The 22,910-nt window shown below is 35.2% G+C and overlaps 4 protein-coding genes across 4 annotated transcripts; 2 read left to right on the forward strand and 2 right to left on the reverse strand.

Annotated features, from left to right (window-relative positions):
- The first annotated feature begins 18 nt into the window (after window positions 1-18).
- On the forward strand, window positions 19-2,849 carry LOC131673349 (poly [ADP-ribose] polymerase tankyrase-like). The gene is made up of 2 exons (XM_058951271.1): window positions 19-493; window positions 1,140-2,849. The coding sequence occupies exon 2, from the start codon at window positions 1,144-1,146 to the stop codon at window positions 2,821-2,823; it is 1,680 nt and encodes a 559-aa protein (XP_058807254.1). The 5' UTR covers window positions 19-493; window positions 1,140-1,143; the 3' UTR covers window positions 2,824-2,849.
- Window positions 2,850-9,049: 6,200 nt separating this feature from the next.
- LOC131673352 (odorant receptor 43a-like) lies at window positions 9,050-12,281 on the reverse strand. Its single transcript, XM_058951274.1, has 7 exons — window positions 12,005-12,281; window positions 10,849-11,109; window positions 10,279-10,768; window positions 10,097-10,196; window positions 9,881-9,994; window positions 9,337-9,492; window positions 9,050-9,270 (listed from the first exon to the last, which is right to left on the reverse strand). Exons 1-7 carry the CDS (start codon window positions 12,021-12,023, stop codon window positions 9,217-9,219), a joined length of 1,194 nt encoding a protein of 397 aa, XP_058807257.1. The 5' UTR covers window positions 12,024-12,281; the 3' UTR covers window positions 9,050-9,216.
- A 2,948-nt stretch (window positions 12,282-15,229) lies between these two features.
- Window positions 15,230-17,981, forward strand: LOC131673351 (odorant receptor 47b-like). The gene is made up of 7 exons (XM_058951273.1): window positions 15,230-15,294; window positions 15,371-15,652; window positions 16,467-16,944; window positions 17,121-17,220; window positions 17,288-17,410; window positions 17,478-17,633; window positions 17,781-17,981. The coding sequence occupies exons 1-7, from the start codon at window positions 15,264-15,266 to the stop codon at window positions 17,841-17,843; spliced, it is 1,233 nt and encodes a 410-aa protein (XP_058807256.1). The 5' UTR covers window positions 15,230-15,263; the 3' UTR covers window positions 17,844-17,981.
- A 2,536-nt stretch (window positions 17,982-20,517) lies between these two features.
- LOC131673321 (uncharacterized) lies at window positions 20,518-22,463 on the reverse strand. The gene is made up of 7 exons (XM_058951224.1): window positions 22,336-22,463; window positions 22,011-22,271; window positions 21,441-21,936; window positions 21,260-21,359; window positions 21,082-21,195; window positions 20,637-20,792; window positions 20,518-20,571 (listed from the first exon to the last, which is right to left on the reverse strand). The coding sequence occupies exons 1-7, from the start codon at window positions 22,352-22,354 to the stop codon at window positions 20,518-20,520; spliced, it is 1,200 nt and encodes a 399-aa protein (XP_058807207.1). The 5' UTR covers window positions 22,355-22,463.
- Between the last annotated feature and the right edge of the window lie 447 nt (window positions 22,464-22,910).

Here is a 22,910-nt window from a genome sequence, read left to right on the forward strand (position 1 = left end):
TCTACATAATGGAAAAGTCTTCGGCGCGAATATTGAACAGCCGTGCTGCAACGGAGCTCGCACGGACGCATGGCTAGCGAAATTTTAGACAGACGGCGAGACTTCAAACGAGTACATGGTTGCGCGCGTCCACGCGTGTGTTGCACGCGAAGCCAACGGGCGAGAGGGGAACACCCAGATGCTTCTCCCCTCCACCGACACACACGTGATCGATCTCGAACACGTGCGTGCCCGTATGGGGATAGCTTTGGGATCGAGTATATCCATATTCGGAAGTAAGGATCTTCTACCGGGAGCGCCGTCGACGTCGACTCCGGGGAAAGCCACCACTCGGCTACGCGCGTGCTCATATTTTTCTCCAGTCTTTCGTGCCATGCTGCCGTCGTTGAGTTTCATTAGTACTGTTACAAAAAACTATCGTACGTGTGCTCAATCGGGGGCCAACGAGCGGCTGATACGACAATAATCTACGAAAATCTGCAAATTTCGTGCCGTGAGTATATACAGTTTTTAACGTTCGAATTCTTGTGCTCGGAGTTTTCAGTGCGTGAATATACACAAATCTGTAGCCGGAATACGAAATTACACGGCGATTAATTTTGTTATTTCATACATTTGATTTGTTATAGACAGAGAAAAACAAAAGAAACTTAACGTGCAGACATCATTTTTAAAACGTATTTTTTAACAATATTTAGCATTTTGTAAATTTATTATAAATAATTGAAAGTTGAATGTATCAAGTAAGTATGACAATAATTCCGATGATCGTTAACTTAACTCGTTCGTTCTTTCGTGTGCACGAAATCGTGACTGATAGGTTAGAATTGGCGAAACAAACAAAAAGAATAATTCACATTTTTTTCATAAGTTTACGTGAAAGAAAAAATGTCTACTCCATTATTTTTTAAATGAAAAGTCGAGATAATGATTAAAAATAAGTCATTTGAAGATTATTATGTATAGTTACATATAGTTATAGTATCGAAATAAAATTTTTAGCTATTATTTTTTCATTTATTTACTAGCTCGCGTGAAAATTGTTATACCTTCTGATTATTTTCAACTGACAAAATAATACATAGAATAAATTTAAATTAAAGAAAAAGATTAAAAGTTGGTTGTCGATTCATTTACAGACAGATGATGGAAGGTTCAACGCACGTTGTCAAAGACCCTTTCAAAGCTGTCCAGAATGACAGTGTAGCTTTGTTAAAAGTCTTGATGCTCAATGGAATTAATACTCAAATCCAAGATAAAGATGAATCGGCTTTATTACATCGTGCCGCCAACTACGATCAGCTGGAAATTATCAAATTCTTATTAAAAAAAGGGGCTGACTTGACTCAACTTAACAAAGTCGGCGAAACGGTTTTACACGTTGTAGCTTCCAAGAACTACCTTCATATAGCCAAACTCATATTCGAAAACATAAACCATGACGAATTGAGAAAATTTGTCGATGCCAAAACTACAACAGGAACTACAGCTTTACACATTGCGTCGAAAAATGGCTTTTATGACATGATAACGCTTTTATTGAGCCACGGAGCAACTTACAATGTAAAAAACAAAAAGGGCAAACGGCCAATCGACGTCACAAAATATCAGTCGATTGGCGAACTGCTGAAGCGGTTAAAAATCAATTTTGAGCAAGCAAGAGCCGGCCAAGATAAGCTTTACGAAAGCTTAGAAAAGTGTTCCAACGATGAATTTTTGGCATTCGTGAATGCTCGTAACAACGATGGCCACAACGTAATGCAAGTCGCGGTTGCTAACTGCCGTGAAAACCTTGTGACGTTGCTTCAGTGTTTGAAAGTTATGTTATTTCGCCGGCGCGGTCATAGGGCTGCTTTTGAGCATAATTACTTCGACGAATTGCTTCTACTCGCTACGAACGCATCAAGAAAGTTGCTAGATAACGACTGCACCCTGGAAACGTGTTTAAAAAGCGTGCGCCAATTCGTAAACACTTTCAGATCGTTCGAAAAGCGTATTTTAGATCCAAACATTCTTTCCATTGAGGATATGTTGAGCTTATTGTCGAGCCACTGTAATGCAATGTCATTCAAGGTATACGCAAAGCGAGTCATTAAAGTTCACTTGAAATTATTCTCAGCATCCATCTACTCGGTAAAATTAGTCGATTCGACGAGAGGTAAAGACTGGGCTCTAGCTGAAAAATGCCTGGCCGAGATGGCTTTTGTGAACTGCTCCGACGAAGGAGGATGGACACCGTTACTTCACGCTGTTAACGCAGGAAACGAGAGGATCGTGAAGACGCTGATTGATCATGGCGCTCGAGTGAATTGCTCGACGAAAATAGGCAAGAATACGACTCTCCACCTGGCTGCTAACAATGGACACTTCGAGATAGTTCAACTGCTGCTCGAGCGAGAAAATAGCAGTGAGTATCTTAATGCGAAAACAGGTGCGAAGGGATCGACGGCATTGCACATTGCCGCGAAAACAGGACGCTTCGATATTGTCGTGTGGCTGTTAAAGTGCCGTGCCACTTACTGCGTTAAGAATAAAGATGGTCAAATGCCGATGGATTTGGTGAACGACGAGTCACACAGGGCGTATCTTAAATCAATCGGAGAAGCGTTCGATGACGCGAAGAATGGAAAAGTTGAAGTGATCGACAAGCTAGAAAATTGGAGTGACGATCAATTTTTAGCTGCGGTGCTATGCCAGAACGAGGAAGGACATTTGCTTAAAGACGTTGCTTTGGAGAACAAGCACGATGAGCTCGCTAACAAGATCGCCGATAAGTTGAAAGTAATATTGTCCGAAAAGGGTTTCAGATTTAAAGAACGTTAAATTTCAATATACATTTTTTTTTTCAAGTGCAGAAATAAAAGCAGAAATACCTACGAACTGTTAAATCTACTTTAATTTTAATGTAACTTTTTATATAGTTCCTAAAATAAAATAAATAATGTAGCTCAACTCTAATACAGTCCAAATACTATTTTTAATACTTGAAAGAATCTATGTTTCGTTATATTTTTTATTGATGCCAATCGCTCTTATATCGCCGGTGTAATATTGAACGATTTTTGAAGTCATCAAAAGCTTTGCAATATATATACTTTAATGAAAACCAAGCGGATTAAACAAGTCGGTGTTTCTCATATGATGCCAAGACGATGAGTGACGACTGCAATAACGATTGGATTTTTGCTACACGTTTTACAGACTTTAATGCAATACATAACGAAACGGCTAGCAATTGGTTGCGCCTTTTCCCTTTCGCTCCCCACCACTGCGCAAGCTTCAGTTCTTCCTCAGCAGCCGTTGCAAGCTCATCGTACTTGCGTCTAGTTGTCAATCGAGTATTATGAAGGGCAAGGAAAATGACTGCCAAAAGGGTGATTTTACGTTTCGAAAAAGCAATGTTGAATTATCGATTTGGCATTATCGTTATTTTCCTTCAAAAACATTGTATACTTGGAACCCAGTACAATTTGCTGATTTCGATTAAATTGTTGAACTTGGTGTGAATCTTATTGTCATGTAATCGTATGAGAACCAGATGAATTCTCATCTGCGGATTCTTCCTGCAGCAGATTTATGCATGAATAAAGTTATTCGTCGTTGATAATCTGATTACCAGTTGTACTACGCTCAAGCACAAGTAAGATCTTCGTAATATGGCAACGACGAAAAGGTACAACGAGATTTTTTTTGCATGTGCGATCACTAACTTAGTTTACTCAAGCATGAGAGGAATTAAAAATTGTTTTCTTCCTTTAGAATAATTATGTCAGGAATTTAAAAACAAGTCTTTCTTTGAGTCGTAAATTAAATTATTCGATAGAAATTAAGGGTAGATTTTGAAAAATAATCTGTGGTGCAGTGTGGCAAAATGTTTAAAGAATATGACAATAAATTGTTGTAATTGCAATAAAGTAAACGTAGTTATTTGCTTGTTTATCTAAGTGTAATTTAGACATAAGTTATATAACATTTTATTGTGATATGAAATGGTCGAAAACATATTAACTTTGTTATCACCGATTGTTGATCGCTGCTAGAAAATAAAAAATAAAAAATATATATTTATATTTATCTAGCTGTTGTGTTATGTGGAATCATCAAATGACATGTTCTCGAAATTGTTGAATTATAACTTTGTGAAAAAGCCGGAATTTGTAGTGGATATAATTCTTGGCCTATTCTCATCCAAATAATTCGTGTATCAAATTTGTAAAAACAATCATTTTTGATAGATTGAAATCAAACATGCTGCACAAATTGAATTTGGATTTTCGCACAAATCTGTGCTCGTAGTTTCGTCGAAGCTATAAAAAAAATCTTCCTCAACTTACTCATTCCGGCTCCTGTTATAAACTCGTCAGTTATTATTGATTTCTTTTTCGCCGACACTAATTTTTGATAGTTCAACGATAAAATTTTTATTATTACCGAGTTCGAAATTTTTTGTGGTTGTTTATCGATTTGTCTATTACTTGCATTCGGGAACATACGTATAGAACGTTGCCGTAATAATGATGCACTCGCAAACATCGTTTTAACTTACGACAGGAAAGTTTTCTGCTTGTTGCTGAATGCTTACTCGAAGGTATCTTGTTGTTTCACTATACCAGGACAATTGTCTATTATAGTCTTTTCGTTATAACATTTTTATTTTACCGAATGGCGTTTGATGATCAATAACTTGCAAAATATCACAAGTCAGTTATTTAAATGCGATTTATTTTCATATCAGTTTTAAAAAAATACAGGTGCTTTTATATCCAGCATCAGGTTGTCACGGTGGTTCTTCATTCTCAATTTTCGAGGAAAAACACCTTGACTAACGTAGGCGGTGATGGACGCAATCTGAATTGAAGCCGACTGGTTTGCAAATTGTCTTTGGTAACTTGCGGAATGCGGAGGAAGCGGTTCAGAAAAGTGCGAGACTACATCAAGATGGAGCAGCTCGTAGTTTGAGTCTCTTTTGACGATGCTCCACAGCATTCTACGCATCTACGAAACGAAAATTCAAATTAATCCCGATAGCGTAGGAAATGAGCGAAGTCATCGGTAAATTTGCATCGAAGTTGTATATTTGCACGGAGTTATTTGAATTTTAAAATTCATTACGATATTTTCATACGTATATTTTCACTGGTTGCGAAGCAAAGCGCGATATGGTTCGATCTCACGCGCGTCCGTTCGATATTTTCGTTTATTTATAACTTTTTCCCCCGAGCCGCGCACATTGCGCATAGATAATTGCCAGTGTCGCCGTTTCTCGCGGGGCGAGCGCTCGCTTCTATTTAATTCCCCGTATTTTATGCGATGTAATTGCTATGCGCGCGCTCTCGACGCGAGAAAACTTTTATCTCGTTACAATTAATTATATCGCGCGCTGCTTTCATTTCTCCGAGACTTAAACGGTCTCGCATGATTAGCGTTGATAAAACGATGCGCGGATTTCCGTATATAAATAATAATCAGTACTTGTAGCAAATAGAAGTCGTCCTGGCTCTTCCGTACGATTTATGCTTGCGAACATCCTCGTCCTCAGCTTTCAATTGCGACGCGAGCTTGATTTTTTGTGCGGATTTCAAATATACCTATAACATTCATCAGTCGTCCTTCACTTTGATGTTATACAAATTGGAAATTAAATTGGTTTTCGTGGCTTTTATTTCTATGAGAATGATGATGAAGCCAGGTAATGAATGATCGAGAACAAAAGCTATTACGTCGTTGTATTGATTTTGTTGACAAATGTATACCGGTGGGCTGCTACACCAATATGCTAAGCCAGCTCATCGCTTCATTGTATCATTATGTAAATACGATCAATATATCCTACAATAAATCAAGTGATTGTCATTCAATCTTTTACAGAGAATTAAGTGATAAATGGATGAAGCTTTTAAACTGTTGACACCATCGTTAATAAATTTCAATGTTGAAATATTTTTAATTACAGTAGTTTTAAATCGCCACTTTATATTTTTTCATACATAATTTTTATGCTAAGTGCATTGTTGCGATTTGAAACGATAATTATTAACTTGACATAACAAGTCCAAACTTTTTACTGCTATTGCGAAGTAAATACATCTCATCAATATCTGCTTCAGATTGTTCGAGAGATACGTAAACGCTTTCGATTTTTCTCGCAGGCTAACGTATGTACAACGAATTATGCTAAAAGTTTTTCCTTTATCGAATTTTCAATCGAATTATTTTTCGACAGAAGTTGAAGTTTGTTATCCACGCCGTTGAAATCTATATTAGATTGAAATAAGCGCGTTAAAAGAATTTTATTGATTTAATTAATATTTTAGTAAAAATTGCAATATACACACTTACTCCTTTCAGTCTACGATTGGTATTGTCTCTCTCATCAGAGTAAGTCATTTAATTCAACAACAACAAATGCACATCCACAATAGATATAGTAAAAACTAAACATACTGTTGAAGAAAATATATTTAAAAAAGTTAAATCTCTAATTTTCAAGACTAGGCATAATTCAGTTTATAGCAGTTCATAGAAGCCAACTTCAAGAAATATGTAGCATTTCTTATTTCGCTTTAAAGCTCAGATAATTATATATGTCTTAACTCTCGAAAACGAAAAAAATTTTTTCGCTAAACACGTAAATAATTTTGTACAAATGTAGTAGTTTTATACTGTGTGATACTCTGTATGTGATCTGCCCAACAAAAATTTATTAATGTTCTTAATTTTCGTAATAATACTTAATCAAATATAGTTGAACCTCGATAATTCAAACAACAAGAGACCAAGCCTAAATTTTGAATTATTGAGGTGTTCGAATTGATGTTGTGCATATACATACGCAAAATTACATATTATTTACGCATATTTAGCAATAGTTAATTTAACTTTCTCATAGTAATTACATAAATATAGAATATATGCATGTTATTAATAATACAGATTTAGATAATAATAATTAATTTACATTAATATTGTCATTGAAGAGATAGAGTGTAAGGGCTAAAGTGAATGAGTATAAGATTATTAATTTGGAATCATCGCTGCTAAAAGTTCGAATTATGTTCAAATCTCGTCCATTTAAATACCGGAAATTTCATAAATCGAATAACGAAAATTCGAAATCGAGGTTCCACTGTAGTCTTGAAAATTAGTCACTAAACGTTTTCAAATAAAATGATTTAAGCCGACTTACATATATGATTACTATTTCAGCTTAATAGATTTATTGATTTAGAGTAATCAGCACGGAGATGTAGGCACCTACATTTTTCAGTAACTGAAGAAATTCTCGAAACAAAATGATTTTAGGTAAATGAATTTTACGAATTTCATATCCACATACCTGTAGGTAATTATTCAATGTCAGATCATAAAAGTTTCCTGCCGAAAGTTGCAATGGTACTTGACAACGCATCATAAGTATGATATGATATCGCGAGCGTAATTCTTAGGCTATGACTGTAGGTTGACTTGGTAAGTGGCACTAAGTAGCCTGAAACTCTTTACTAAATATTGTAAGTTGAATAATGGCGATTAATGAAGAAATTGAAATAAATAGTGCTCAATTATACAAAATCTAACTTAATTTGTCATGGACCAGTTCTGACTACTTGCAGCTTGATTAAATAATACCGTATAGATGTGCAAATTAAAAATGAATTTTGAATTCAAGGTGTCATCGTTCACCTAAGAAGTGAGAGGTCTTTGAAATTTCGTACGTGCATTTTCATCGTATACGTTATTTATCCCTTTGTTCTGCCCACTGGGCGACGTGATTTGTTTCACCCAATGTGGATCTCGGTCTAAGAAGGCATAGTGCATCATTTGCTACGATATAATTGACAAACTCACATTTAAAGCAAGGAATTCACCACATCCACAGTCAACCAAGATATACATCAGCAAAACCACTGGTGCGAATGCCCTGGTAATAATTTGTCACGAATCAAACTTCTCTTCAGCAGTCTATAATATTACAACAATGTATATATTTCCCATAAGTAAATCTTCAAAGTATTACTCACTTTTAACACTGTGAATCCTAAACAGCCAGTGACCACGCTGAGAGCGAACGTTTGTGTAGTTAGTAGAGAATTGAGTAGTTAAATAGAATTTCTATATTATCAACGAATCTAAAAAATTGAAGAGTTCAATTATGTCAAGAATATAGAAGAAATAAAAAGAAACCGAATGAAGGTGACTGTGAGCACCAACCGAATGAGTCGAATGTGACGTTTGACGATTCGTCGTATACGGCTACTGAAGTAACGGGATGTTGCGGATTAATTAACAAGATGTTGAAATTGACCTTCGACAATTCGGCACTGGCCGCAGGCGTGAAGTACGAAAGTAAGGAAAAGATTCTCGGCTACGAAGAATATAAAGGGTACGAGACTACCGATGACGAACTGTTGAAGGTAGGTCAACTCATACATAGGTGACTCGGAGACGTCATACTAATAATAGATCAGAAACATCAATAGACGCATTGGATCGGGATCGGAATCCGTGTTTCGTAGAAATTCTTGTGGTCCTCATGCGGCCACACGCCAACAAGTACCAGACCAATTTTGTCTAATACAACCAACTTTTTTATATACTTCACATTTCTCTGAAAATCAGCATATTCTGAAGTTAATGTTTTTATGATAAACAAAACTCTTTGAAATTGGACCATGAAACCTTCAAATATTAATCCAATCGGCCGTTTTGATGACCACCAAACTTTCTAACCTGGAAAAACTTTTCATCTTCACTTCATCTTACACGTGAAGAATTAACTCTTTTCTGAATTTTGACATTGAACAAAGTTTTTATCTTAATTTTATGGCATGTAGTTGGTTGGGAGCGGTGGACACTAGTTTATGTTGAGCACCAAGATTTATAGATGTTGGCATGCACATGCTCGCATCTAGCATAAGCTCGTATCCCTTACTAACTTTCCCATCAGTTTTATAAATTAACTAGTTTTTCTCTAACTTACCTACTTTTAGTCAATAATTATTTGCGATCATTTTCAAATTTCAGATTATATTTAATAAAATGGTACGTTTTTGACAGACATTATAAATATTATTAGTTTTACATTTATGTGAAAAATCCAACTGCACCAATATTTAAATAAAATTAGAGTGCACACCACAAATTGATAGCTTTCGCTGAAAAAGTTGTTACTAAAAATAATGGTATGGTGGACCGGATTCCCGCGTTACGTGGATACGTTTATCGCTGTACAGATAACAGCATAGAGACGTAGCCACCTATATTCTTCACCAACTGAAAAAATATGCAAATCTGACTGATTTGATGTAGCTGAGTTTCGTAGATTGAATATTCACACACCTGTAGGAAATTATTCAGAGTCAAATCATAGAAGTTTCCTGCAGTAAGTTGTAACGGTTTTTGAGAACGTATCATGAGTATGATGATATCACGAGCGCATGAGTTTGGTAACGACTGCAGGTTCGTCTGGTAACTGGCTTTGAGTAGCCTGAAACTCTTTACAACGTATTGTGAGTTGAATACTGATGATCGAAGAAGAAATTGAAAATAAGCGGTCAATCAAAAAATAGGATCGAATTGAATTTGTCATGAAGCAATTGTACTTGGACTACCTGTAATCCCATGAGGTAGTACCGTCGGATCAGATAAGCAATTTAATGAAAATATAATATGAATTTGAAGGTATCATTTCCATCCAGTATGAGGTTACGGACATTTTGGATATGATTTCTAATTAGGGAACTGGATTTTTTCAGTCGTTTAGTTGGAGATATTCTGTCGATCCACCCAGCCGGCGTTGAGTTGGGTTTTAATCGACTGCTGCATCTGCTGATCTCAGTCCCACTTGCTAGAGCGCATCGTTTGCTAATTATTACAAACTCACTTTTATAGCGAGAAATTCACCGGCTCCGCAGTCAATCAGGGCATACATCAGCAAGAGCAATGGTGAAACTGACCTAGTAAATATTTGCCACGGGTCCAATTTGTCCTCGACGGTCTACAATATCACACAAGTGAAGTGATTTAGATTTTTTCCAGGTGTAAATGTTATGAATAAATGTAGAAACACGCTGACCAATAGGTGGAAGATATCACTCACTTTTAATAATGTGAATCCAAAGCAGCCAATGACCGCAGTGAGAGCGATTGTTTGTGTCAGAATTGAATAGTTAAATAGAATTTCGATATTGTCAACGAAGCTGGAAATTTGAAGAGGATAATTTTTTCGAAAAAGAGGAAGATTTAAGAACTAATCGAATGAAGATGATTGTGAACACCAACCGAATGAGGCGAACATGACCATTGACGATTTGCCGTAAACGATCATTAAAGTAATGCGATGTTGGGGAAATATTAGCAAGACGTTGAAATCGACTCTCGACAATTTGACACTGGCCGCAGGCATGGAGCACGAAGGTAGTGAAAAGATTCTCGGCAACGAAGAATAGAAAGGGTACCAGACTACCGGCACAAAATTGTTGAAGATAAGTTAATTCGTACATAGGTGACTTGAAGACGTTGTACGGGTAGTAGCTCTGAAATATCAACTGACGCATTGGATCGGGATCGGTGATGTTGTTTAGCGTTCGTATGCTGAAATTAAATAGTGGAAAGGTGAACCACATAATTGTAACGAAAGCACTTGAGCTGCCGCCGATGAGCGATATAAGTAGGCAGCGATTTGCCTGCACTTGCATCATTTCCGTTTCAATGTCTGATCTAGGCGTACATTGCCAATCTATCCACATTTCATTTATTAGTGATTCAAGCACTGTAAATAGAGATTGCCGTGGTATTAGTGATTTTCTAGATTTGCTGTTCTAATAAATGTACATTCATCGCGATACATACCTTTGCTACCTTTCCACAATATAATAAGTTTGACGACCGCCACGAGGTTACACAAACTGATGGGGATATTATCCACAACAGGTAGCAGTTGTCGTCGGACTTTAATTAAAGCATAAGCCTGCGGCACTGTCAAAAAAATTACTATGCCAATTACGATGGTCGGTGTGGCCAATATTCGTTGAGTAGATTTATTGCTATTGAATGGCCATAAGCCAATCATCCTCAATGTAAGTTGATTCAATCCGATAGCCCAGTAAAAACCTTTTAGTAAAAAAAGTAATACAATAAACAAAATATTAATTAATATATAGGTATACATATACGTATAGGTAACCACGTTCCGATTTAAAGATCGCGAAGAGAACCTGTTCGGTGATCACATTGACTTGCAAGTAAATATGCCACGCTAAATTATTAAAGTGGTTATATAGAGCTTTCCCAACATATTTTCAGATATAGAATTTCAATTCCTATATTTAAGGCTCTAAAGTTCCGATCGATTAGTCTCCTTGAAGAGAACGTTTTCAGACTAATCTCCCTCCGTTATTATATTTCTGTGCTGATGAATTATGATCATGTACATTGGTTGTCATGGCTTTAATTACAATTGAGCTTTATAAATATTGCTTGCAATTTTCCACCGAAATCTTTAAAATAAAGATTTTAGTAGAAAATATTGAATGATTTTTATAAGGTTCACATCGAATAAAAAGAAAATAAAATATAAGTTTTCAAACGAAAAATTTGGTTATATCAGTATGTGTATGGAACAGTTTGAAATATGAATTAAAAAATAGCTCAACACGATTATGAAATGAGCTTACAAGAAAGTTGAACACTGAAAAAATGTTTAGAAAGAAATTAAATAATCTGCAATGATGCAAAGAATATATGTGCAAATTGTCAGTTTCGTAGGTCAAAAAATGAAATACATTAGAATATTCTCAGAGGCAATCCAATTTAAGTAAACCTCGTATCGGAAATTCCGGGAGCGAACTCCTGGTACTTCTGGATATTCCGGGTTTATACGTTAATGAATCCGAACAATCGTTCACAAAAGCGTATTGATCGTAGCTTTATAAATTTTGCGAACATTTTTTGTCAGTGACATACAAAAAGCAAGCAGCTTGTTATTTAACAAAGAAGCAAAAATTACCCTTCTGTTTCTTATCCATCGAATGTCGCTCGCTATCCCCAGATCTTGTCCGCCGAACTAGCAAGCTATCCAATCTGTTTTTCCTTACGATTGTTATCACAACAATCAAAAATTTTTATCGATGCATTCACTTGCTCGAGACGTTACTGTGAAATTTTGCGCCTGATACGCAATACGATTTGTGAAATGGTCGACTGTTCAGTACGGACACAGAACGAGAAACATTGTGTAAAGACTGCTCGCCATAAGGTATACATTATTCACTTAGCAGTGCACACTTTGTGGAAATTATGCTTCAATTCACTTATTATTTATGTGTTTTTCACGAGAAAACATTACGTTGTCTGCGTACGCCGTACACTATTTTTGTTTTTCTCTCTTTCAGGCCGTTTTACTCGACTCGAAGTCCTCGCTGTTAAGCATTGTTGATGTCGAGCTATCGTCAATAGCGTGGAGTAGTTTTCTGCAAAACGAAATAAACGAAAAATGTAACACTTAAATAAATTAAAAATTACGTTTTTCATGAGTGCCTGCAACCGATTTGAAGTATTAACTCGACAGAATTATAAAATTAATTTCAAGAACCGAGAAGATTTAAAATGAAGACGGACTTTAAGTGGAATGTCTTAATACTAATCAGTATTAATTGATTTTAGGTCAGTTAAGGAATTAATATTTTTATACACTTTTCTATATTCCGTTTTTTTATTATTTTTTAAAAATACCTATCCACATGATGTCGAGAATAGAACTTTTTAACTGTATAACACTGGATAATAAATACAATAAATTATGATTTGTATAACTGTAGTATTCATTGATTAAACTAAATCAATGTATGTAATATTATTTTATAATGCTCTTATATCAGTAAATCTAACAAACGTACATGTAATAGATGAAAAATACTTGTAGTCGGCGTCCAAGTGCAGCATACACTGTAAATCCTTGTGCATGTACATCAAAAGCATTGTCCACCACTAAATAAAATTATATACCTGATTTCCTGCCATATTTTTAATTGAATCAGAAAATTTTTACTTTTGATTGAAATCTTATTTTCATAAAAAAAACTGTAAATAACGCTTTTTAATCGAATTAGTTGATCAAAGGAAATAATGACAAGATCAAGTTGAAGGTATCGATTAAAGTTCAAAGTTAATTGTAGTTCCTACAAAATAATATTAATCAAATTTCTCGTAAAGTGGATTATTTATTGATTTTCTACAATATCGTATCTTCTTAATATCTTCACAGGATTTTGCGGAACTAGCGCGGTAAGCTTGCCGCGGTGGTGGACCAAGCATGGAGTCCGGAATGAACGGAAAATGCTATGCAAATGCAACAAATATCAATATCACCGTCATACACTATATCGGGATATATAGCTATTTTATGCATGCAATAATTTTTACGTTTTATTTTCCAATTATAAACAAAGTGTATTAAGATTATTTTAGATACAGATATCGCAACATTGGTACATATCATTTATTCAAACGTATGTAAATATTCCAAAAAGAATATTTAGTTTGAAAGTTTAGTTTTATTTTCAATTGAGGTAGGCCAATCGAAGAGAGTTGATATCGTTTTGATCGAACACTGTCATATTACAAAGTGATTCGTTTATAGCTTCCTCAATGATTCTAGTTTCGTGGAAAAGTAAGTTTGTTAAGAAATAAGTTTTTCTTTCTTTTTCTTTACACAGTCATGAAAAATCAATATGTAGAAAACTTGAAATAATGAATGTAAAAAAATGTATGGAAAATATATATTTTTTTTATTAATCAATTTAATAATTTTTTTGTATGTTTATTAAATACGAAGTATCATATAGTAGTAATAGTAAACAAGACTACAGATATTAGCCATACCGATGATAGTAGTAGGCATATTTTTTGACAATATCGTAGGCTTACGATTTATTTAAAGTCCGTCGAGATTTCCTAGATTGTCTCAAATTGTCGAGAGTCGATTTCAACGTCTTGCTAATATTTTCGCAACATCGCATTACTTTAATGATCGTTTACGGCAAATCGTCAATGGTCATGTTCGACTCATTCGGTTGGTGTTCACAATCATCTTCAGTCGATTAGTTTTTAAATATTCTACTTTTTCGACAAAATGATCCTCTTCAATTTTCCAGCTTCATTGACAATATCGAAATTCTATTTAACTATTCAATTCTGACACAAACAATCGCTCTCACTGTGGTCATTGGCTGCTTTGGATTCACATTATCAAAAGTGAGTGATATCTTCCACTTGTTGGTCAGCGTGTGTCTACATTTATTCATAACATTTACACATAGAAAAATCTAAATCACTTCACCTGTGTGATATTGTACTAGTACTGATCGAATAGAAATGATACCTTCAAATTCATATTATATTTTCATTAAATTGCTTATCTGATCCGACTGACGATCCAAGTACAATTGCTTCATGACAAATTCAATTCGATCCTATTTTTTGATTGACCGCTTATTTTCTTTCAATATCTTCTTCGATCATCAGTATTCAACTCATAATACGTTGTAAAGAGTTTCAGGCTACTCAAAGCCAGTTACCAGACGAATCTGCAATCGTTACCAAACTCATGCGCTCGTGATATCATCATACTCATGATACCTTCTCAAAAACCGTTACAACTTACTGCAGAAAACTTCTATGATTTGACTCTGAATAATTACTTACGGGTGCGGGTGGAATTTATCTACATAAAATTAGTCTGCTTTGTAAATATTTTTAGTAATATCTATAAATCAATAAAAATATTAGCTATTTAATAATACATAATTCATAATTGATATATCAAGAGAACTAATTATTGAATAACAATTAAAATTAAGATAAGTTAATTTAAACAGTATATTTGCCTGAAAACTCCTGTGAATTAACTTTCTGAAGGCAGCTTTGATTTCGCTTTCTTTGAAAGTATTTTTTTGTTATTTTTGGGTTTATGCCTTAAAAAATGTTATACTGACATACGTATACCGCAATGAAAGCTAGACGGAAGATGCAAGTTGAGCTCCGTAAATCTCTCAACAAGTTCCTCGTGTAATACTATGAGGATAAATCACAAATACAATAACGATTTTTACCTTACATTGTGCGGAGTTTAATGCAATATATAATGAAACGGCCGGCAATTGGTTGCGTCTTTTCCCCCCTACTCCCCACCACTCCGCAAGCTTCAGTCCTTCCTCAGCAGTCGTTGCAAGCTCATCGTACTTGTGCTCAGTTGTCAGTTGAGTTTCATGAAGGGCAACGAAGACGTTTACCACGAGGGTAATTTAACGTTTCGAAAAATCATCATTTTAAATTATAGAATTAGCATTTTCATTAAAAACATTATATATTTGAGACGCAGTACAATTCGCTGATTTCGAGTGGGCTTTTGGACTGAACCGTCTAAGCTTAGATCTGATTGGCGTGTGGCCGCGTGAGAACCAAGAAGATGATTTTTTACGAAATACACGGATTCCCTTCATGATTTCGTGGATGATGTTCGGACTCTTCCTGCCGCAGATTTATGCATTAACGAAGGTTTATCAGCATTTGCCGCTCGTTGTTGACAATCTGATTACCAGCTGTGCTGCGCTTGTTTCAAGCACAAAGCTCTTCATGATATGGCGAAGACGGAAAGGTATAGCGAGATTTTTTTTGCATGCGTGATCACTGAATTGTTTTACTCAAGCACGCAAGGAAGGACTGTTTTTGCACAATTAAAATAATCATTTTGATAATTGAGAATAAAAAAAATCTTCTTTCAAGATTCTTTTGATTAGATTATTATGCTATGCAGACTTTTTCTTTGATGACTTAGGTTATAAAATTATCATAGTAAGTCGTAAATTAAATTATTTGATAGAAATTTAGCGTAAATTTTAAAAATTAATTTTTTTTACGCTAAAATGCTGCAAAGTTTTTTTGAGAACACGAAGATACAAATTGTCATAATTGCGACAAAGTAAAAACGGTCACTTGCTTGTTTATCAAAAAGTAAATTAGGCATGAGTTATACAACTTCTTATTATGATATATGAAATGTTCAAATATGCACCAACTTTTCTAACAGCTGATTATTGCAAAATCAAAAAATATCGATAACATCTGTGCTAGAAAGTAAATAATAAATAAGTACTTCTATTTCGATCAGCCGCTGCATTGTGTGAAATCGTATTGAATGACAGTGCTGCAAATATTTAGCGAACGTACTGCTTAGCACTTTACCGAGATTGTTGCAAAATGTTTTATACTTTATATAAACAACATAATAGCTGTTTCAACGAACTCAATGTCTTCTTCAATGATTCAAAGGCTTCAGTTTGTTAGTAGCGAATTCAAATCATCGGTATCAACTAACAACTAATTACAATAAAATAGAAAAAAAAACTTTTTTTAACGCATGGAACGACAGCAATCAGCACGAACCGCGCGTTAAGAGCTGTTAAACTCAGTACTCCAGCAGGTAGTCAGCAGGACAGCAAGCGATTGGTCGCGAGAAAAAACCAAAGTGGAGCGCAAAACGATGTTAAAGCAAGCAGCTCGTGCTCGTCTTTTCACGATGTCGGGTTACGCAGTGATGTTTGCTTGCGTCCTGGGTTTCACCACTTTGCCAATGTTCGGTTTAAGTATTCGAGTGATCAACAACATCACAGACGGACGACGATACTTCCCTCTGCAATCGAGTTATCCATACGATGCCGAGAAGTCGCCTTACTTCGAGTTGACTTACTTGTCGCAGCTGATTGCCGGTGGATTCGTCGGAGTTTCGTTCTCCGTGCCGGACAACTTCTTCGGAGCGTTGGTGTTTCACGCGTGCGCGCAGTGTGAGATACTGGAGCGGAGACTCGTCCAAGTGATGGCCTGCGGCAATAAGCAAACGATCAAGCTTCGGCTTCGAAGCTTGGTGAAGATGCACGTCAAACTCATTCGGTGAGTTGTCTCCGCGCAAAGTTGAATTGCGTTAAACTTAAGATCTCTTACGGCTGTTTATCAGCCAAACAGTTCACAGAACCTGCGCAAAATGTATCGAAATGATTATTTTTGAAGGCGAAGGATTGACACTTAAAATCTTAAAGTTTAATTTTAGCGCAAATCTATGTCCACAGTTTCGTCAACGCAGTAGAAATCTCCTTTAACATACTGATTCTGGCCCACATTACATGCTTGTCAGTAATCATCGGCTGCATGGCATATTCGTTTATAAGAGTGAGTTAAACTTGCGATAATTCGTGCGAAAAATGGCATTGCATTCGATAAAATAGAAAAAAATCAGTCTGTTGAGAACGACGCCGAAAATCCGCCACTCATTCAAGTTCTTACCCTCGCGGCTTCACTCGTGAATTTGATGATGCACATGTTTGTCTACTGCATCGCCAGTGAAATCCTCGTCAATAACGTGAGTTTTTGTTCGATATAGCCACTAATCCTTTGCCAGTTCATAGATAAGATTTTTATTGTTCCAGAGTTCGAAATTTGTCGAAGCTATTTATCAAGCTACCTTTTACTTGTACTCGGGGGCATACGCAAAGGACGTTACCATAATAATGATACGCTCACAATCGCCGCTTCAACTTACGGCGGGAAAGTTTTTCTCCCTGTCGCTGAATACTTACCTAAAGGTATCTCGTTGTTTCACCATACCAGGAGAATCGTCTGTTATAGTCTTTTCGTTAAAACATTTTTATTTTACCGAAACGCGTTTAATGATCAATAACTTGCAAAATATTACAACTCAGTTGTTTAAACCCAATTTATTTTCATTTCAGTTTTTAAAAAATACAGGTGCTTATATATCCATGTTATTAGCAGTCAGCAGTCAAAATAATTGATTGAGAATACGTCACAAAATCCTCGAAAGTCAGAAAGTCAGAAAAATCCACAATATTAATAGTATAGAAATAAATTATTTGTCACGTACCGTTGAGAAACTAATAATAAATAAATAATATAAAACTCTGAAAGTAACATTCGAATGTACATTGCAACTTGTCATGCAATAATCCTTAAGACAATGATAACAAAAGTATATACAAGATTAATGTTATATTTCATGATTCGCTATTTTTATTTCACAATAAAGAATTTAAAATCGTTTCAGATTAGTAAATAACAAATCATTGAATGGTCATTCAAATGAAACAATAAGAGAATTTAAATTTAAAATATTTCATTTATCTTATTTTCTAGCTTTGAGTTTCTTATTTTAATCAGCAAAATTTTTACATTAAAAATTTTTAACTTGATTTACTACTTGACTTTAATTGAAGATTTTTAAGTTTTACAACAAAAATTATGAATGTTCTCAAATATTTTATTATTGAATTTTAAAGGTTGCAATTTCAAATTTCATAATTTTCAATTTGAAACTCAAGTTTTTTAAATTATTTAATTAATTACTGCGAGATTTTTTGGTCGAGTTACAGTCCCGCCTGTAATATAGCAACGGATTTCATTCTCTATGTCATCCAACTTTCGAGGAAAAACGTACCTTGACTAACGTAAGCGGAAATCGACGTAATCTCGGATGGTGCCAACTGGTTGGCAAATATCAATTCAGAAAAGTGGGAGAATACGTCAAGATGGATCAACTTATACTTTGAGTTTTTTTTGACGATGCCCCACAGTGGTCTATCGGAAATCTTTAACGTTCAAATTCAAATTAATTGTGATAGTCTTGGAAATGAGCAACCTTATCGGAATTTTGTTTAATGTTGTAGTGTGAACGAAAGGAAGAAACTAAAGTCTAAAATATCCATTTTAAGATGTTTCGGCTTCTGAAAAATACAGCAGCTTTCATTTGAAAGCTTATCAGCAGACCGCAATAAGTATTTCAATTTCACCATCTTGTCATCCGTAAATTTGCATCGAAGTTGTATATTTGCACGTAGTTATTTGAATTCTAAAAGTCATTACGCCGTTTTCATACGTATATTTTCACTGATTGCGAAGCAAACCGCGACGTTGTTCGAGCTCACGCGCGTCCGTTCGATATTTTCGTTTATTTATAACTTTTCCCCCCGAGCCGCGCACATCGCGCATAGATAATTGCCAGTGTCGCCGTTTCTCGCGAGGCGAGCGCTCGCTTCTATTCCGTTCCCGTATTTTATACAATGTAATTGCTATGCGCGCGCTCTCGATGCGAGAAAACTTTTATATCGTTACAATTAATTATAGCGCGTGCTGCTTTACTCGCATAAACTTTCATTCGTCTGAGACATAAACGGACTCGCGTAGTTAGAGTTGATAACATGGTACGAAGCTTTTCGCATGAACAATAATAAGTACGTGTCTGTAAATCATCGCGTGGTCTGCTACAATCTCTAGCTATTTTCAGACTTTTTTCAGCACCGAACATGTCTCAATCTCGGCAGGACTGCCGCTCGCGTGCCCACCTGTATACGTTTAGATTACGAAGAGACGCGTCTACTTACCTCGCTATAGTTTATTATGTTAGTAATACAATAATAATTTTAGAGGATTATCTTAGTTGTCCATCAATAAACTAATAACTCAACGAAACGCTCATTATTAAATTTGCGTATATTTAGGCATTCAATTATCTTCGGGCATACTAATTCTGAATAAAAATGTTCATAATCTCCAGCAGTCAACAATGATCCTCTGTCAAGAACAGTTAGTACATTTAAGAAAATTAAAACAAGGAAATGTAAGCATATACCTAAGTATGTATCATCAGTGATTACCGCGACTTATGCCAATTTATTTAACTAGCTATTTAATGCGCAATCATCAATATAAACATATTGATTACAATTCTTGTTAACTTAGTACCTATTATAACTTGAAATCTTACCTAAATTTAGTTTTTGATGTCAATCAATGTGTTACAATAATCTATGGGGTATTTCGTATATTAGTAAAAAAGAATCCAATGTTATCAAACGTCGTAGCCTTTTTATTGTTCCAAAGAGATATCACATTTGGCAATGTCTTTCGTATATTTTATTTCAGCGTTCTTAGATATTACTTCCTGTATTCCTCGTTCTATTATTCTAGTTATCATTTATATATATATATATATATATATATATATATATATATATATATATATATATAATATAGCCATAAAGGATACCGTCAATAAGGCTGATTTTAAAAATTAATGACAAAACCTACAAATATAACAATTGTCACACAACAATATTTCATAAGTAAATTGAAAATTATTATTCGTAAATTGTTATTCGTAAATTGTCGCAACCAACGTCAACTGTTGTCACAGATTTATAACTTTAGTTTCGAGAATGGTGAAGATATCATGGGTAAACACAGGATAATAATAAGATAATAAGTAAATATACGTACGTTAAAAGGGATACCCATTGTTGAAGAAAATTACATACCTGGTTTGCTTTGACGTTCTTATTTAACTGTGAAAAGAGCACTTCAATTTTTTATTTAATATCTCTATTTTAAAAATTATATGTACCATATTTTCAAAAAATCATTTGTTTCACGTTACTATTTCAACTTAATATAGGTTTACTGATTTACAGTTATCAGCATGGACATGTAGGCACCTATGTTCTTCACCAACTGAAAATATTCACGAGACAGGCTCATTTGATTTAAATAATTTCGCAGATTTAATATTCACATACTTGTAGGAAATTATTCAGAGTTAGAATATAGAAGTTCCCTGCAGTAAGTTGCAACGGTATCTGACAACGCATCATGATCACGATGATATCACGACCGTAATCTTTTCGCAACGACGACAGGTTGGTTTCGTAAGTGGCACTGAGTAGCCTGGAACTCTTTACTAAACATTGTAAGTGTAATAATGATGATTAATGAAGAAATTGAATGAAAGAGGTGCAAATTCAAAAGAACTATTAATTTTGAGGTATAGCTTTCCATCCGAGAAGTGAGAGGCTTTTACTGACATGGATTTTTGTTATATTTTCATCGTGGAGATTGTATCTTCTAGTTGTTTTGAAACTATTCTTTTGTTCAGCCTATTCGGCAGTACAACAGATTTTAACCAGTGTGGACCTTATTCCGAGGAATCACAGTGCATCGTTGGCCAATAATTATTAGACTCACATGAAAAATGAGATATTCCCCACCTCCACAATCAACCAAGACATACATCAGTAAGATCAATGGTGAAACTGTCCTAGTAATCATTTGCCATATTTCGAACTCGTCGTCAACAGGCTATAATATTACGAAAGTGATGTAATTTAGATTGTTTTCTATATGTAAATGTTATTATCCTGACCATCAATGCTGTAAATCCGAAGCAGCCAATGACCAGGCTAAGAACAACTGTTTGCGTGATAATTAAATAGCTAAACAGAATTTCTATATTGTCAACGAAACTAAAAAATGAAAAAGTCAACATTTTTTAACAGTGGCCGAAAAAACAACGAATGAAATTGGAGATGAATGCGAGCACCTACCGAATAAGTCGAACGTGACGATTGACGATTTGTCGTATACGGCTATCAAAATAACGGGATGTTGCGGAACAATTGTTATTACCCAGCTGTTGAAATTGACCCTCGATAATCTGGCACTGGCCGCAGGCGTGAAGCACCAAGGTAAGAAAAAGATTTTCGGCTACGAATAATATGAAAGGCACCAGACTACCGACGATGAATTGCTGAAGGTAAGTCAACTCATACATAGGTGAATCGAAGACGTCATACGGATAGTAGCTTTGGAATATCAAGAGACGCATCGGGTCAGGATCGGTGATGTTGCTTAATGTCCGTACGCTCAAATGAAATAACGGTAAGATCAGCCAGATTATTGTAATGACAATACTTGATGCGCAGCCGATAAACGATATAAGTCGGCAGTGATTCGCCTGCACTTGCATTATTCTTGTTTCGATGTCTGATTTAGTCGTACATTGCCAGTCTATCCACATCTCACTTATCAGCGATTCCAGTACTGTGAGAGATTTCAATTCTATTGATGCTTGGCTTTATAACGTAGTAAATGTACATTTATCATGTTACAAATACCTTTTCTACCTTTCCACAACATTATAAGTTTAACAACCGCCATCGAGTTGCACAAATTAACGGGGATATTATCAACAACAAGTGACAGATCCCGACGGACCTTTACCAAAGCATACATTTGCGGGACTATCAGAAAAATAAATATGCTGGCTGTTATAATTGGTGTAGCCAACGATGGTCTTGAAGATTTATTGCTATCATATGGCCATAAGCCGGTCACCTTCAGTGTTAGTCGATTCAACCCGAACGCCCAGTCAAAGCCTTGCAAAAAGTCAAATATATATTTTTTGTCAGTGAAATAAGAGAAAAACAAATTATGAATCACTCTTTTCGTTGTTATCCATTGATCGTTACTCGGATCTTCTATCTGTCAAGCTAGCGAGCTATAACGAGGAGTATTTTTCGATAATTGAAATTTGTATTGCTATTTCACTTATGGAGACGTTACTTTTATTTTACTTTAATTTTCGTTACACTTATTATCATCCTAAAAATTCAAATTATTATAGATTCTTTCACTGCGATCGAACTGATACTTCGAAAATTTGTGCTTGGTAAGCTGCTTGATTTGTGGAATGGTGAACGGTTCGATGTGCACATAGAATAAAAAACATTGTGTAAAGACAGCTCGCCGTAGAGGATACATTATTGATTAACTAGCACTCGCTTCTCGGGAATTAAACTTTGATTTACTTATTATTTATGTATTTACCACGAGAAAACACTACTTTATCTGCGAAGCATTGTACTTTTTATTTTGCTACTCTCTTTCAAAGTGTCTCTTGACTTGAAGTTCTCGGTACATCAAAATTTGATGTCGTGTTACCGTCAACATCATGAAGTAATTCTTTGCAAACAAAAAAATTAACGAAATGAATACAAGTATTTCATTTACATTTT

Source organism: Phymastichus coffea, unplaced genomic scaffold (assembly GCF_024137745.1).
Source record: "Phymastichus coffea isolate CEN01 unplaced genomic scaffold, Cenicafe_Pcof_1.1 PCOF00172, whole genome shotgun sequence".
NCBI lineage: Eukaryota > Metazoa > Arthropoda > Insecta > Hymenoptera > Eulophidae > Phymastichus > Phymastichus coffea.

Bases quoted from the DNA above. Each gene is read 5' to 3' on its own strand.
- LOC131673349 (XM_058951271.1), top strand. From the start codon at position 1,144: ATGATGGAAGGTTCAACGCACGTTGTCAAAGACCCTTTCAAAGCTGTC.
- LOC131673352 (XM_058951274.1), bottom strand. The intron at 10,197-10,278 runs GTTGGTGTTCAC...TCAAATTTCCAG, and splicing joins GGTCATGTTCGCCTCATTCG to CTTCGTTGACAATATCGAAA. The intron at 9,995-10,096 runs GTGAGTGATATC...GTGATATTGTAG, and splicing joins TTGGATTCACATTATTAAAA to ACCGTCGAGGACAAATTGGA.
- LOC131673351 (XM_058951273.1), top strand. From the start codon at position 15,264: ATGAAGGGCAACGAAGACGTTTACCACGAGG. The intron at 15,295-15,370 runs GTAATTTAACGT...TATATATTTGAG, and splicing joins CGAAGACGTTTACCACGAGG to ACGCAGTACAATTCGCTGAT. The intron at 16,945-17,120 runs GTGAGTTGTCTC...CTATGTCCACAG, and splicing joins ATGCACGTCAAACTCATTCG to TTTCGTCAACGCAGTAGAAA.
- LOC131673321 (XM_058951224.1), bottom strand. The intron at 21,360-21,440 runs GTAGGTGCTCGC...TTCATTTTTTAG, and splicing joins CGTCACGTTCGACTTATTCG to TTTCGTTGACAATATAGAAA. The intron at 21,196-21,259 runs GTCAGGATAATA...GTAATATTATAG, and splicing joins TCGGATTTACAGCATTGATG to CCTGTTGACGACGAGTTCGA.